The sequence below is a fragment of the Symphalangus syndactylus genome, chromosome 10, assembly GCF_028878055.3.
Source record: "Symphalangus syndactylus isolate Jambi chromosome 10, NHGRI_mSymSyn1-v2.1_pri, whole genome shotgun sequence".
NCBI lineage: Eukaryota > Metazoa > Chordata > Mammalia > Primates > Hylobatidae > Symphalangus > Symphalangus syndactylus.
Window position 1 is genome coordinate 118,529,908 of NC_072432.2, and position 15,477 is coordinate 118,545,384.

Genomic DNA, 15,477 nt, shown 5'->3' on the forward strand with positions numbered 1-15,477 from the left:
CCTGGGTTCATTCCTCCCTCCAGTGCAATGCTGGGTAAAATTCTGGACTCCTGTTTTGTTTGTGTGTTTGTTTGTTTGTTTGTAAAACTGGTGGAAACGGATGTTAGAAGCTCGTGAATCTTAATGAATTCATGCATGCTCAACTCTTAGAACAGTGTCTGGCCATAGTAAGCTTTGTGGTCATTATCATTATCATGAGAGATTCAAGATATATATTTTAAAATTTAAGGAAAAGAAATAGAAATATAAAAGTTCAATGTTTACCAAGTGAAGAACCAAAATTAACATAGAAAAGAGGCAGGTTTTGTTTTAAATGAGCAGTTTTTTCATCTTTCATAGCAAGACATTGACAGATAACTAAAATTAGATTAAATGCCAGTTCTCAATCAGAAGTAGCATTAGAATCCTCAAGAGTAAATTCCTTTATAAACCAGAAATGGAGAAAGTTCCCAAAGTGTGACTCAAAAACCAGAAACAGGGCAAAGGATTGGTGAATTTGATATCTTTTGAACCATACATCATGGAGCATGCGTAAGGAAAAAAATTCCCATAAGAAAATTTAAAAGACAAAGGACAAGCTTGGGAAAAGTATTTGCAACTCATATCAGACACCAAGGATTAATGTCACTAATATTTGAAGAGCTTCTAAGTTACTTAGAAAGGAACAGTCTTCAAAAGATAATAAAACATTTACAAAACTGAAATGAAAATGACCTTCAGCACAGGAAGGAAATGTTCAGACTTCCTCATCATAAGAGAATTGCAGCTGTAACGTGCATTGAGATGCCATTTCTTACCTTTTAGATAACCAAAAATCTGAAAGTTGACAGCATACTCAACGTGGTAAGGCTATGGGGCAAACAGGCACACTCACATTTTCTGCTAAAGCAGACCTCTGTGGAGGAGTATTTCGCAGTATCTGGCCAAATTAAATACTCATTTGTCCTTTGACCCAACAGGCCTATTTCTAGGAATCCATCTGAAAGATCCACTGATCAAAATACAAAAATATATGTTTATTTATTGCAGCATTCTTTGTAAAGCAAAAGACTAAAAGCAAACCATATGCTTATCGATATGAGACTTGTTGAAAAAACTGTGGTGTTTCCATAAAGCGAATATTAGGCAGCTGTAAAAAGTTGTGAAGAGAACTTCCATACACTTCTATGCAGTGATGCCAAGGGGACACAGATGGCCCTCTATATACTCTGGTCCAGCATCTGTGGTTGGTTGAATCAAAAACACTCAGGGCTGGGCGAGGTGGCTCACATCTGTAATCTCAGCACTTTGGGAGGCTGATATTGGAGGATTGCTTGAGGCCAGGAGTGTGAGACCAGCCTGGTCAACATAGCACAACCCCATCTGTATTTTCTTAATATATTATTAAAAAAAAAAAATTCAGAAAAACCCAATAATACAATAATTTAAAAAATACAAATTTTAAAATACAGCATATTAACTATGTAGCATTTATATTGTATTCAGTGTTAAGTCATCTAGAGATGCTTTAAAGCATAGTTATTATGCTGTATTTTTACAGTATAATGCTGTAAAAGGAAGTTTGCATAGGCTGTATGCAAATACTGTGCCATTTTATGTCGGGGACTTGAGTATCTGCAGATTTTTGATATCCACAGGAGGTCCTGGAACCAATTCCCCTACAGATACTAAGGGATGACTGTGTTTATTGTTAAAATGAAAAAAGCATGTTATAAAACAATATATGTGGTCAACTACTGGTTATGGACTGAATTGTGTCCCCTCCCAAATTTATATATTGAAGTCCTAACTCCCAGGATCTCAGAATGTGACTGTATTTGGAGATTTGGTCTTCAAAATAGTTATTAAGTTAAAATGAGATCCATAGGGTGGGTCTTAAACCACTCTGACTGGTGTTCTTATAAGAGGAGGAAATTCGGACCTACATAGGGACACCAGGGACGCGTGTGCATTGAGAAATGACCATGTGAGGACACAGCAAGAAGGTGGCCATCTGAAGGCCAAGGAGAGAGGCCCCAAGAGACACCAGCCCTGCCAACACCCTGGTCTTACACTGCCAGCCTCCAGAACTGGGAGAAAATTAGTTTCTGTTGTTTGAACTACCTAGTTTGTGACATTTTATTACAGTAGGCTTACAAACTAATACATTACCCTTTGTCTAAGAAAGTAGAGTACACACACATATAGTTTTGATTTTTAAATTGAAGAATAAACCAAAGAGAAATAAAAAACTGGCTATAGGGAGAAGGGAGGAGACAGGAGAGAATGTGAATGCAAGCTAGACTTTGTTAAGTGTGTACTATTTTTCAGTTTTGATTGTGAGACCATTTAAATGTTTTACCTGACTATGAAACAAAATTAAAACTAGTAGAAAGAGAACAGTCTCTAAAAAGTGAAAGCAAAATTTGACAAATTAATCTTACTACGTCAAGTTGGTGGCTTAACCTCATTAAGAATTTTTTCAAACCTAGAAATTTGAATATAAGGGGGATAAATCTCGTTTTTTTTTTTTTGAGATGGAGTCTCACTCTGTCACCCAGGCTAGAGTACAATGGCGTGATCTCGGCTCACTGCAAACCCTGCCTCCCGGGTTCATGCCATTCTCCTGCCTCAGCCTCCCGAGTAGCTAGGACTACAGGCACCCGCCACCATGCCTGGCTAAATTTTTATTTTTTAGTAGAGACTGGGTTTCACCATGTTAGCCAGGATGGTCTCGATCTGCTGACCTCGTGATCTGCCCACCTCGGCCTCCCAAAGTGCTGGGATTACAGGCGAGAGCCACTGCGCCTGGCCCTATAAGGGGGATAAATCTTAAGGACAAAAATAACTGCAAAGAAATTATAAACAGTATGAAATACTCAATAGAAGCACCGAATTTAGAATAAAGCAAATAAGCAATTTTTTCCTAAGATGTTCACTAAGAGACAAAAGATAAATTTTTAAATTCAACAAATTTAAAACTTTGTAAGACTAAATTTGAATTGGAAATAAGAGTAGAAACTCATTTTCCGTTTAAAAGAATTGTCCATCTCTATCCAGCTTAAAATTCATGAGCATCCCTGGTGCATAGATTGTCATTAGACATACCAGTTAAAAGGGGTTAGGGTCCCTTGGTAAAATGGCTGCTTTCGGATTTACAACAACAAATTTAAAAAGTGAACCTGGTTGGGTCTGTACCAGAGTACAAGGAAGGATGCTAAAAAAAACTACTGGTGTCATGTTAAAAGACACAAAACCATCTTCAAGGGAATTCCACTGACCAAATGTGCCCATCAGCATTGCAAAGCGTGGAAGTACAATCATGAAATAACACATAAGTTTATTACTTTTTTTTAAGTGATGGACACTTTAGAAGCTTGCTAGGATACCCATTCATTTTTCTGATAACAGGAAAATAAAATTTGAGCTCTATTTCAGGTAAACAAATAGTTGATAAGGGAAAAGTTGTTTATAGAAGAATTTCAGCTAATAAAAGAAATGCTCAACAAAGCTGCTAAAACGTTTGATAATAGGCTGATGTGACATAGGAACAATCAACAGAGGAAAGAAACACCGTATAGAATGGGAGAAGATATTACAACTACAAACCATACATCTGATAAGGGGTTAATAGCCAAAATATATAAGAAACTCAAAACAGCTCAATAGCAAGAACACACCAATTTAAAAATGGGCAAAGGTCCAGAATAGACATTTCTCAAAAGACATGCAAATGGCTAACATCACTAATCATCAGGGAAATGCAAATTAAAACCACAATGAGATATCACTGGCTATTATCAAACAGATGAAAGATTACAAGTGTTGGAGAGGATATGGAGAAAAGGGAACCCTTTGTACACTGTTGATAGGAATGTTAATTGCTACAGCCTGTTTTGATTGGCAAAGTCAACTAAAAATATAGAACTGAATCTCTAAACAAAATGTTGTATTTGGGAAAACGTAATTGCAGTTTGGGGCATACACACAGACCGAGGTGGTCTTTGATATGTCCTAAGAACAAAGAAAGTTGGGGTTTTTAGTAGAAAGAGAAATATTACATATTATTTAGAAAGAAAACTCACTGGCCCTAAGCAAAATTTTGGGGAGCTGGTAAACTCTGGTGAATGATGGTGGTAGTTAAGTTTAGTCTTAGAGTCCCAAGTGCTTTTTTTCCCCTGGTCTCTAGACTCTAGTTGTTTATGACATGGTAACTCCAAATAATCCATCTTCACAAGCCATTATGGGAAACAGTACGGGGGTTCCTCAAAAAATTTAAAATAGAACTAACATATGATCCAGCAAATCCCACTTCTGGGTATGTATCCAAAAGAAATGAAATCAGTATATCAAAGAGCGATAACCAAATTATGGACTCAAGCTAAGTATCCATCAGCAGATGAATGGATAAAGAAAAAATATGTGTGTACACACACAAAAAAATGCTATTCAGCCTTAAAGAAATCCTGTCGTTTTGACAGCATAGAAGGACCTTAAGGGCATTATGTTAAGTAAAAGAGCCCAGGCACAGAGAGACAAGATCTTTCTTAACATGTGGAATCTTTTTTTAAAAAAAAAGAGAAGAAAACTCATAGAAGCTAAGAATAGAATGGTGGTTGTCAGGGGGCTAGTGGCTTGAGTGGTGGGGGATGAGATGTTGGTTCAAGGGTACAAAGTTTCAGTTAGGATGAGTAAGTTCTGGATATCTGTTGTACAGCATGGTGACTAGGAAATAATAATGTATATGTGAAAATTGCTAAGAGATGACATTGTGAGTGTTCTTACCATAAAATAATTATGTGAAGTGGTGGATATGTTAGTTTAATCATGTCCCAATGTATTCATCTGTCAAAACCTCTCATCCACCATACTATATGCAATTTTCAATTTGTTGGTTATACAATTGTATTCAAATTTGTCCATCAAAACTGAATCTAATCAAGCTTCTAGATCTAATTAGCAATTTATAGGACATGCAGGAACATAGATTCACCTACTATAGTGAGCCAAATCTAGGACTTGGCTAATTCTATAGGAAAGATGCCTCAATGTACTCACCAAATAAATGTCAAGGGGAGTGAAAGAAGGAGCCATAGAATAAAAGAGACTAAAAGACATGAATCAAATGGTATGTGTGGAGATCTTATTGGGGTCCTGATTAGAACAATTGTTTTAGGAAAAAAAATTATGGGCCAAGGGAGAAATTTGAACTTTGAGGAGATGCTAGGGAAAATTGCCATCATGGTTTTTGTGTTTTGTTGAATTATGTTTTGTTTTGTTTTGTTTTGTTTTTTGTTTTGTTGGAATGGAGTCTCTCTCTGTCGCCCAGGCTGGAGTGCAGTGGCACGATCTTGGCTCACTGCAACCTCCTCCTCCCGGGTTCAAGTGATTCTTCTGCCTGGGCCTCCCAAGTAGCTGGGACTACAGGTGTGCACCACCATGCTCAGCTAATTTTTGTATTTTTAGTAGAGATGGGGTTTCGCTATGTTGGCCTGGCTGGTCTCAAACCCTTGTCTTCAGGTAATCTGCCCCCCCAGGCCTCCCAAAGTGCTGGGATTACAGGCATGAGCCTCTATCCCTGGTGTACATTTCAAGTTTTGCGATCATTTTGGATACACACACTCTTCTAAGAAGTAATGCAGAGAGATCCCAAGTACCCTTTACCTAGTTTCCCCCAATTGTGACATCTTGCAAAACCATAGTTCAGTGTTGCAGCCAAGATATTGATACAGCCGAGATAGACAGCTCTCCCATGGCCCTTTGTAGCTACATCCATTTCCTACCCATAACCCCGCCTCGTCCCCTGGCAACTACTAATCTTTCTCCATTCCTACAGTTTTGTCATTTCAAAAAGGTTACCCAAATGGAGTCATGTACTGTGTAACTCGGGGACTGGGTTTTTCGCTCAGCATAATTCTCTGGAGATTTGTCCAGGTTGTTACGTGTATCAGTAGTTCTTTTTATTGTTGAACCATATTTGTAATTGTCTCTAATAGAAAAAGAACCTTTAACTCTTCAAGACACTGCAGGATTTTCAGATGAAATGATGTAACGTCTGGGATTTGCTTTAAAATAATCTGGGGTTAGGGGAGTATAAATGAATCATGATTTCTATAGGCTAGTAATTGTTGAAGTTAGCTGATGGATACATGGGGTTCTGTACTTTTTGGGTGTTTAAAATTTTCCATTATGAAAAGTTAAAAATATAGCAGTATGAGCCCTTTATCAGAGAGAGGGAGCTAACTGCAAGAGCTAAAAGTGGAGCCAGCAGATAAGTAAGCACCAGGGGCAGGCAAGTGTGTGCTTGATCACTGTAACCTTTCTTGTGTGGTGTGATTTGTTGCCATGTCCGTGAATTTTTTTTGTTTGTTTTGTTTTTGTTTTTTTTTTTGAGACAGAGTCTCTCTGTCACCCAGGTGGAGTGCAGTGGCTCGATCTCAGCTCACTGCAGCCTCCGCCTCCCAGGCTCAAGTGATTCTCCTGCCTCAAGCTTCCCTAGTAGCTAGGAGTACAGGGCCCACCACCACACCCAGCTAATTTTTGTGTTTTTGGTAGAGACAGGGTTTTGTCATGTTGCCCAGGCTTGTCTGGAATTCCTGAGCTCAAGCAACCCACCCACCTCGGCATCCCAAAGTGTTGGGATTAAGGGCATGAGCCACTGTGCTGGCCTGAATTATTTTTAAAAAATTTTAAAGCTATTCTCTGAAAATAATTTAAAGAAGTCTTAATTATGCAAATAAGACAAAAGATAAACATTTACTTCTGCTTCCTGACCTCTTTCACTGTGTGAGAAGAGGAATCAGTGATTTTGGAGTAAACAGAATTGCTTTACGGACAGTCCCTTCAGTTGTTCTTGGGCTATTCTAAGCCATAATCCACCCTAACCATTTCTTGATCAAATGGTTTCCCCCAGGGGTTCCAAGCATATACCACTTCTTCTGTTATTATACTATCAGCAAGGCTTTTGTACTGTGGTGAATTCAGATTTTGATAAGTTTGTGGCCTTTGCTGGTGAAATCTTCTCATGACTAAGATCAGCTCTGCCAGATACATTTTCAGGACAGACAGACCTGAGGTGCTTTAATTGTTGTCTTTTTTGGGGGGGGGCGGTGGTAATATACTTCTCTTGGCCCATGACCATGAAAAAACAGAAATTTAGTCTTTCAATCATGTTGAGCAAATTTTATGTAAGCTTAAGTGTACTTCTTTGACCATTCATTCATTCATTCATTCATTATTTGTGGAGTAGCCACTGTGTGCTTGGCACTGTTGTAGATCCAGGGACATGATTTCCAAAATCATGTAAAGAGGGTATCTTTTTTTTTTTTTTTAACCCATATATCAGAAGCTATTCTGGCGATTATAATCTGGTGGCATTGCCCATAGTGTATTAACTGACCACACTGGGTCTGTGCCCTACAATAATACTAATAACATAATTTAATATTAAAAATTAAAAGTATATGAGGTAATGGATATGCTCATTAGCTTGATTTAATCATTCCACAGTGCATACATATATCAAAACATGGTGTTGTATGCCATACATATATTAAATTTTTGTCAATTAAAATTTTTTTTTCTATTTTTTTAAAAAGGGTCACTCTGTTGCCCAGGCTGGAGTGCAATGGTGCGATCATAACTCACTGCAGCCTCAACCTCCTGTGTTCAAGCAGTCCTCCCGCCTCAGCCTCCTGAGGAGCTAGGACTACATGTGTGTGCCACCATGCCTGGCTAAAAGAAAATAAAGTTTTAATATTTTTCCTCATATTAACTCTCAAGTAATGGAAAAGAATTTGAAAGAACAAGATATCTTTTACCATGGGTCAGGCCCTACATTAACCAGCTGTATCACATGTCAACTCATTTAATACTCCCCACAGCTTTATGTGGAGTGTGCTGTTGTGATTTCTATTTTGCAGAGGAGAATGAGGTACAGAAAGTTGACTTGCCCAGGGTTGTAAAACAGTTAAGTAACAGAGTCAAGACTTTAACGCAAAGTATCTGCCACCAGAGGCCAATTTTTTTTATTTATTTATTTTTTGCAACTTATCTGTGAGCCTCAAGTTAAGATTTTTCTTTTCTTTTGGCTTTCGGGTTCATTGACCAAGCCAGCATTTCCCCAACTGTTCCACGGAATGTCAACAGATGTTCCACGAGAAAATATTTACTGGAAAAATACTTAACCCAGCATTTTCCTAATGTGTATAGAGATTATTTATACTGTGGACTTCTCATAGAATTTCATGTTAAATGTACACTGTAAATCACCAGGAGGAACATTCATCTTGTACAGTTCTAAAATTATTTTTCTGTGGAATGTTTTGTTTTCACAGGATATCTATAGATTTCTCAAGGAGCGCATAGTTTTATGCCATTTCTGTACTCTTGAATCTCACCATTAGTTTCACCTATATATTCTGTGCTGTCACCCAAATGACCTTTCTTAAATTAAAGATCAAACATTGACACTCTCAAAGTCACCATGCAGTGAGCCTTCATTGCTTTCATTCAAGTCACTGTGACAAGGGCTCTGCTCCTGCCACTCCTGCATGGATCCATGGGCCGTGTCTTGCTGCATGCAGCCCTGCACCTGTGCTGTGCTGTCTCACTTTGAATTCATGCACATGGCATTCCCTTCTCTTTGAAAAGCCTTTCTGCATCGCCCCTATAATAGGCCAAAACAGCCCTTGATTGTTTGAGATTTGACTTAGACATGACATTTTCCGTGGAGCCGATCTTGAACACCTCCTGCAGGCCGGGTACCCATCTTCACAGTTCACACAGCCTGCCATGGTGCGTGTGTATGGTAACTCGTTTACTTTACACCAGCAGCTCCTTGAAGAACACATCCCCTTTCTTCCAGATCCCACACCTGGCAAGTTATTACCTGGCACACAGCAGTCTCAATAAATGTGCGAATGAATTCCACTTTCTGGATGTTTGTGTTTTTTTTTGTTGTTGTTTTTTTTTTTTTTTTTTTGAGTCTCGCTGTCGCCAGGCTGGAGTGCAGTGGCGGCGATTTCAGCTCACTGCAACCTCTGCCTACCCGGTTCATGCAGTTCTCCTGCCTCAGCCTCTTGAGTAACTGGGACTACAGGTGCACGCCACCATGCCCAGTTAATTTTTGTATTTTTAGTAGAGATGGGTTTCACCATGTTGGCCAGGATGGTCTCGATCTCCTGACCTCGTGATCTGCCCACCTCGGCCTCCCAAAGTGCTGGGATTACAGGCATGAGCCACCGCACCTGGCCTGTGTTGTTAATATGTTTTATGTTGGCCCTAAGTTCTGGTTCTCTTCCACATTGTCACATTGAATATATTTCATTCCTTTCGCCCATAACAGTCTGTCTTTCTAGTATTTCAGTACAGCATTTCCCCGAAGTCTTTTCCATATGAAACTTTTTTAAAAACATAAAACATTATTTCTTAGTTGCTCATATGGTACTCAGAATTGAATGTAATACTCCATTCTGGACATTATTAAGCGACTTTTAATTTTTATGGAAACCTACATTTTCCATCAATTAATGTCAGACCTTTGTCTTCAATCTTCTGCTTGTGCTTGTTAAAATCCATTTTGTTTGACCGAATCTTGATTAAGTCATCTGTTGTTTGAATCTGCAGATTCAGCTAGCTTTGTGTTTTCTTCATATTTTTCATACACACCTACTGTTTCCTCATCCAAACCTGGGAGCATAAAGCAGTCTCCCACAGCTTGCAGTATATAACTCACACTAGGTTAATCCTGAGTCATCATAACTCTGTGCTTCTTACAAATATCTCATGACATTATATCCATGCAGTTCTAAAGCATCTCATGTATTTTTTCATTTATCCAGCCCTTGTTTTGGCAAGTGCCTTGTGGAAATGTAGAAAGCTACCATACAATTTATAAACTGAATCCTGCTTTGTAGTTTATTTGACTTTGTGGAAGTTACCTGACTTCCTACCCTCGATTTAGATGGTTACAATTTTAAATGAAATATAAAAGCACTGTATAAACAATAATTAAAGATATTATAGAAGTTGAAAGGGTCAGACTGGGCGTCGTGGCTCACACTTGTAATCCCAGCACTTTAGGAGGCCAAGGCAGGAGGATCGCTTGAGCTCAGGAATTTGAGACAAGCCTGGGCAACGTGGTGAGACCTCATCTCTACCAAAAATACAAAATAAAAAGCTGGTCGTGGTGGTGTGCACCTGTGGTCCCAGCTACTTGGGAGGCTGAGATGGGAGGCTTGCTTGAGCCCAGGGCAGAAGTTGCAGTGAGCCGAGATCGTGCCACTGCACTATAGCCTGGATGACAGAGTGAGACCTTGTCTCAAAAAGAATAAAATAAAAATAACTAGTTAAAGGGTCAAAATTTTACATGGTGCTACATCTTTCTCAATTGCAATGTTTTAATGCATTTTCTCAGGTTTTAAAAAGTTGCAGAAAGAAGAAAGGAAAGGGAAAGAAAAGTGTTCAGAAATCTTTATATGGGGAAAGAGACATTGCTTCTAAGAAGCCCCTCCTCAGTCCTATTCCCGAGCTGCCTGAAGTCTCTGAGGTGACACCTTCAGTTCCGAGCATCCGAAGACTGGTTTCAGGTATCCTGACCTTTTCCTGGTAGTTATATTTTATCTTTTCTCTTCACCCTCTTCGTTGCTATTTTACTTTTTTCACTTTTTTCCCATTCACTATGTAAAGAGTATGTAAATTTAAAAGCAATGTTTCCTCACATTACCATGAGGATTTCAAGTGGAGAAAACAGTCACTTGTAACTTGTAGGTGGCTTAGACCCTTTTCAGAATCTGATGGAAATTCTGGATCCTTTCCCCAGGAAAACCGAGACACAAGATTTTGCATATAATATCAGTAATTATTTCTGTGCATCCTGTTTCCTTTTGCTTTTTAAAGCATTTTGTGAAAATAAATTCTATTTGGTGGTGTAGTCCATCGTTGAAAGTGATCGAGAGCTGGGGAACCCGCCTGTGATCCCAACCATTTAGGAGCCTAAGGCAGAAGGATTGCTTGAGTTCAGGAGTTTGGGGCCAGCCTGGGCAACATAGAAAGACCCCATCTCTTAAAAAAAAAAGAAACAAAAAAAGTCAACGAGGTGATGATTCAGTAATATGTATACCTTATATGAGTTAAGGACAATGATGTTTTGTTAGAGTTGGCACTACTGAGTGTTTTCTAAAAATAATACATATAAATTGAGCTTGATTACCTTGAAAGTTATTTTATTATCAAGTCAGTCGATATATGGGATAGATAAAAAATAGATTGGAATTGTTTCTGGTTTCTAATGCCCAAATTTTAAATGGACTGAATCTTGCTGAAAATAATAAGCCTTTTTTTTTTTAATTTTTTAGTAGAGATGGGGTGTCCCTGTGTTGCCCAGGCTGGTCTCGAACTCTTGGGCTCAAGCAGTCTTCCAGCCTCAGCCTCCTAAAGTACTGAGATTACAGGCATGAGCCACGCTGTCTTGCCTGAAAATGATAATGTGTGTCCATTTGGTGTTGATTTGTATAGAATCATTTTTTAAATGGCTACCTTTGTCAATCATCAGATATTTATAGCCTGCCTCCTATTTGCGGTAAACCATACAAGATTGATAATAGACTTGAGGATGAATGAGGTATATGCCACCATAGACTCTTGGCTTCTGCGTCCTGCTTAACATTACGATAGCACAGGTGTTTAAATAAACAGCCACCCCTCTGTCACACACGCCCTGGCTCACACTCTTCTCCTGCCATGCTTTCTCACAGGCTGTGTTGTGACAGGGCATCCACCACTCTACCTCTTTTTAATCTGACCTAATGTTGCTTATCTTCCAAGATTTTGCTGTACTGTCTGTTTTTCCAGGAATACTCTGCGACATACTTCCATCACCTGGTTTTATGATGAACTATTTTGTATGTTCCCCTGCTCCCTAAAACTTCAGTCTCCTTGAGAGTGGAAACTAAGTCTTATTTTCATTACATCTCTAGTTCTTAACAGGAGTTTTTCAAAAGATGTTTAAACAGTGACTGTAGTAAAATTTTCCATGTTGCATCCTATTAGAGAATTTGTTTTTTAAAGTACCTAAAGCATTTTTTTCTGTAACCAGTGGTATCACCTGCTACATGGGTTTAAAGCAATTCAGCTCCTTCCTTCCTTTATCTTCTCTTTCTCTTTTTCCTTTCCTCTCTCCCTGTATCTCCTTTACCTTCCTTCTCTAGTATGTTGGATTTTATGCGAAATACGTATCTGTTTGTTTGTTTGTTAGTTTGTTTTTTGAGATGGAGTCTCACTCTGTCCCCTAGGCTGGAGTGCAGTGGCTCAATCTTGGCTCACTGCAACCTCCACCTCCTGGGTTCCAGCAATTCTCCTGCCTCAGCCTCCCAGGTAGCTGGGACTACAAGCACGCACCACCATGCCTGGCTAATTTTGTATTTTTAGTAGAGATGGGGTTTCAGCATGTTGGCCATGCTGGTCTCAAGCTCCTGACCTCAGGTAATCCACCTGCCTCGGCCTCCCAAAGTGCTGGGATTACAGGCATGAGCCACTGTGCCCAGCCATAAATATCAATTTTTAAAGCTATCTAAAGAGCCCAACTGACATTGGTTGGCACTGAGTGGACACTGACCTGTTTAATCTCTAGCTTAAAGTGACATGATTTTAAGTACCTTAATCATGGATATATTTTTAAATGGAAACATTGTTTTTTTAGACTTTGGGCTCACCTTATGTTTTATACATCTTTTAGTTTTTATTTTGTTTGAAACACTTTATTCATTTGACTGGCCACTTAAAAACATCATCTGAGGTATCAAAAAAGATTGCATCTAATAGTTAGTTCTAAGATTTAGAACTCTTAAAGCCTGAAGTCATGTGGGCTGTGTTACTTACCAATCTGATGATGGTTTCTCCACCTCTGATGTGCCAGAAACACATGAAAGGCTACCCATGCGTATCTTCCTGGAGGATATTTAGTCAAAGGCTGAGGAATTAAGGATCGATTTTTATAATACTGAAACAAACCTGGTTCTGTTTGAGAGTACAGTGCACTTTATAGTAATTTTTAACAAAGGGCATGAGACCTGAGTGTCTTTAGGCATGCTGTTTTAGCTCATAAGTCCTCAAATACCCCAGAATTCCAAATTTTCCCTCCCCTGTTTTGGAGGATACATTGGTAGAAAGTTTCAGAAGCATAATGTTGCCCATTTGCAGTCATTCATTTTCAGGGAAATGGGAAATGTCGCTGCCTCATGCTCATGGACCTTGTAGCATGGGAAGGGTGTTAGAATGGAGGAAGCAGTTTCAGATGTCATTCTCATTTTCATGGTTTGAGGTTATATGCTTTATTAATTCATGCATTGAATACCTATTTTCTTAACCTGTGGATCGTGGGAGAACTAAAAGAGGAGGAGGATGATGACAGATGGGCAAGTACAGTGTAACATTTGTGGGTCTTGTGAACGCTTAAAACACGAAAACAAAACAGGTCACCTGATAATTTAATAAATGTAAAGTTCATTCCCATTGTTACTTTTTAATTAGATTTAAACTTATTTACATGCCCATAGGTTATTTCAACTCAAATGGCAAACTGGAAGAAGTGAAGGCTCCTAAACATCCAGTGAGAAGAAAGGATCTTTTGCCTCATGACCCAGATTTGCATATGCGTCAAGACTTTGATAAATATGATGTGTCTGAATTCTGCTCTTATATAAAAAGTTCCTCATCGCTTGGCAATGCTACTTCTGATGAAGATCCAAATACAAATATAATGAACATTAATGAAAATAAAAATATTCCAAAAGCAAAAAATAAGTCAGAAAGTGAAAATGAACCAAAACCTGGAACTGACAGTCCTGTTTCTTGTGCTTCTGTAACTGAAGAACGTGTGGCATCAGATAGTCCCAAACCTGCTCTTATCCTGCAGCAGGGTCAAGAATTTTCTACTGCTGGTCAAAATGCAGAAAACCTTTGTCAAATCTTTAAAATTTCACCAGATCTAAACATAAAGTGTGAAAGAAAGGATGACCTCTTAGGAGCTGCAGAAGGAAAATTGCAATGCAATCATTTAATGCCTAATTCACAAGAAGACTGTCATTGTTTAAGAGATGTCTTAATTGAAAATATGAAAGAATCTAAAAGCCAAAGTGAGGATTTGGGAAGAAAACCCATGGAAAGTAGCAGTGCTGTGAGTTGCAGAGACAGGAAAGATAGAAGACGCTCCATGTGTTATTCTGATGGTCAAAGTTTACGTTTGGAAAACAATGGAAATCACACACCATCCTCCAGTGTGGGCAGCTCTGTAGAAAGTAGTTTAGAAAATTCTGAACTGTTTAAAGATTTGTCTGATGCCATTGAGCAAACCTTTCAGAGGAGAAATAGTGAAACCAAAGTGCGACGTAGCACGAGGCTACAGAAGGATTTAGAAAACGAAGGGCTTGTATGGATTTCACTTCCACTTCCTTCCACTTCCCAAAAAGCCAAAAGAAGAACAATATGTACATTTGACAGCAGTGGATTTGAAAGTATGTCTCCCAGAAAAGAAACTGTGTCCTCCAGACAAAAACCGCAGATGGCACCTCCCGTCTCAGATCCAGAAAACAGCCAGGGCCCTGCTGCTGGTTCTTCCCATGAACCTGCTAAGAGGAGGAAGAGCTTTTGTATATCTACACTTTCAAATACTAAAGCCACTTCCCAGTTCAAAGGCTACCGGAGAAGATCCTCTCTTAATGGTAAGGGAGAGAGCTCTCTGACTGCCTTGGAAAGGATTGAACATAATGGAGAAAGAAAGCAGTAGTTGACATTTCCTGCACAGCCTGTGGCAAGAGGGAAAGTAACTATCCATGCTGAAATGATCTGTCTAGTTCCCATTCTCTGTTCAACCTCGGTGTTTCAAAAGTTCCTAATAAATAAACTCAATGAGTTGAACCTACTTTTATGTAGAAATAAATTTCTTCATCATTCAGATAGAAAACATTCTATTAAATATATTCTTCTTCCGCCAGAGAGTAAATGCTTTATTACTACTTTGCTAAAAGGGTTATTTTTAGGCCCAAGAAGACATGTCTCAATTTTTAGACTTTTTTTTAGCATATATATTTTTAAGTATATATTTACCACTGAAGTTTTAGACTGTGTTGTTAGAAGCATCTTTTAGAATTGGCTGATTTTATCTGGATAATAGGTTTGTTTCTTGTTTGTTTGTTTTTCTTTTTTTCCCCCCACAAAAGATAAATTGATAGAACTAATGGAACTTTATGAAAACTGAAGGAAATATAAACTTGAAGACTTAAAGCAGGTGAGATATGTATTTTTCTTTAGAAAAAAAAACCTGGCTATAAATTTAAGTAACAAAAGTTGAAATTACAAAACTTGTTTTCCTTTTGGTTAAATTTAAGAGAAGATTTGATGGCTTGTTTTATCTGTCTCAAATGAGATTTTTATTTTAATAGGTTAAATCCTAAACAAGAAATTTCAGAAAATTCTTTCAATAACCACAATCTTACAAAT

The 15,477-nt window shown here is 38.5% G+C and overlaps 1 protein-coding gene across 9 annotated transcripts in view; it reads left to right on the plus strand.

Moving 5' to 3' along the window:
• The window catches only part of CDCA2 (cell division cycle associated 2), a 49,568-nt gene extending 34,669 nt beyond the window's left edge, over positions 1-14,899 (plus strand). For 7 of the 9 annotated variants that reach the window (XM_063610828.1, XM_055295737.2, XM_055295741.2 and 4 more), the window contains exons 14-15: positions 10,397-10,568; positions 13,536-14,899. In XM_063610828.1, the coding sequence (XP_063466898.1) occupies positions 10,397-10,568; positions 13,536-14,764 (1,401 nt within the window). In that variant the 3' untranslated portion in view covers positions 14,765-14,899. Of the gene's footprint in view, positions 1-10,396; positions 10,588-13,535 lie in introns of all 9 variants that reach the window. The other 2 variants (XM_055295742.2, XM_063610830.1) reach the window with 1 other exon arrangement.
• Positions 14,900-15,477: the final 578 nt, after the last annotated feature.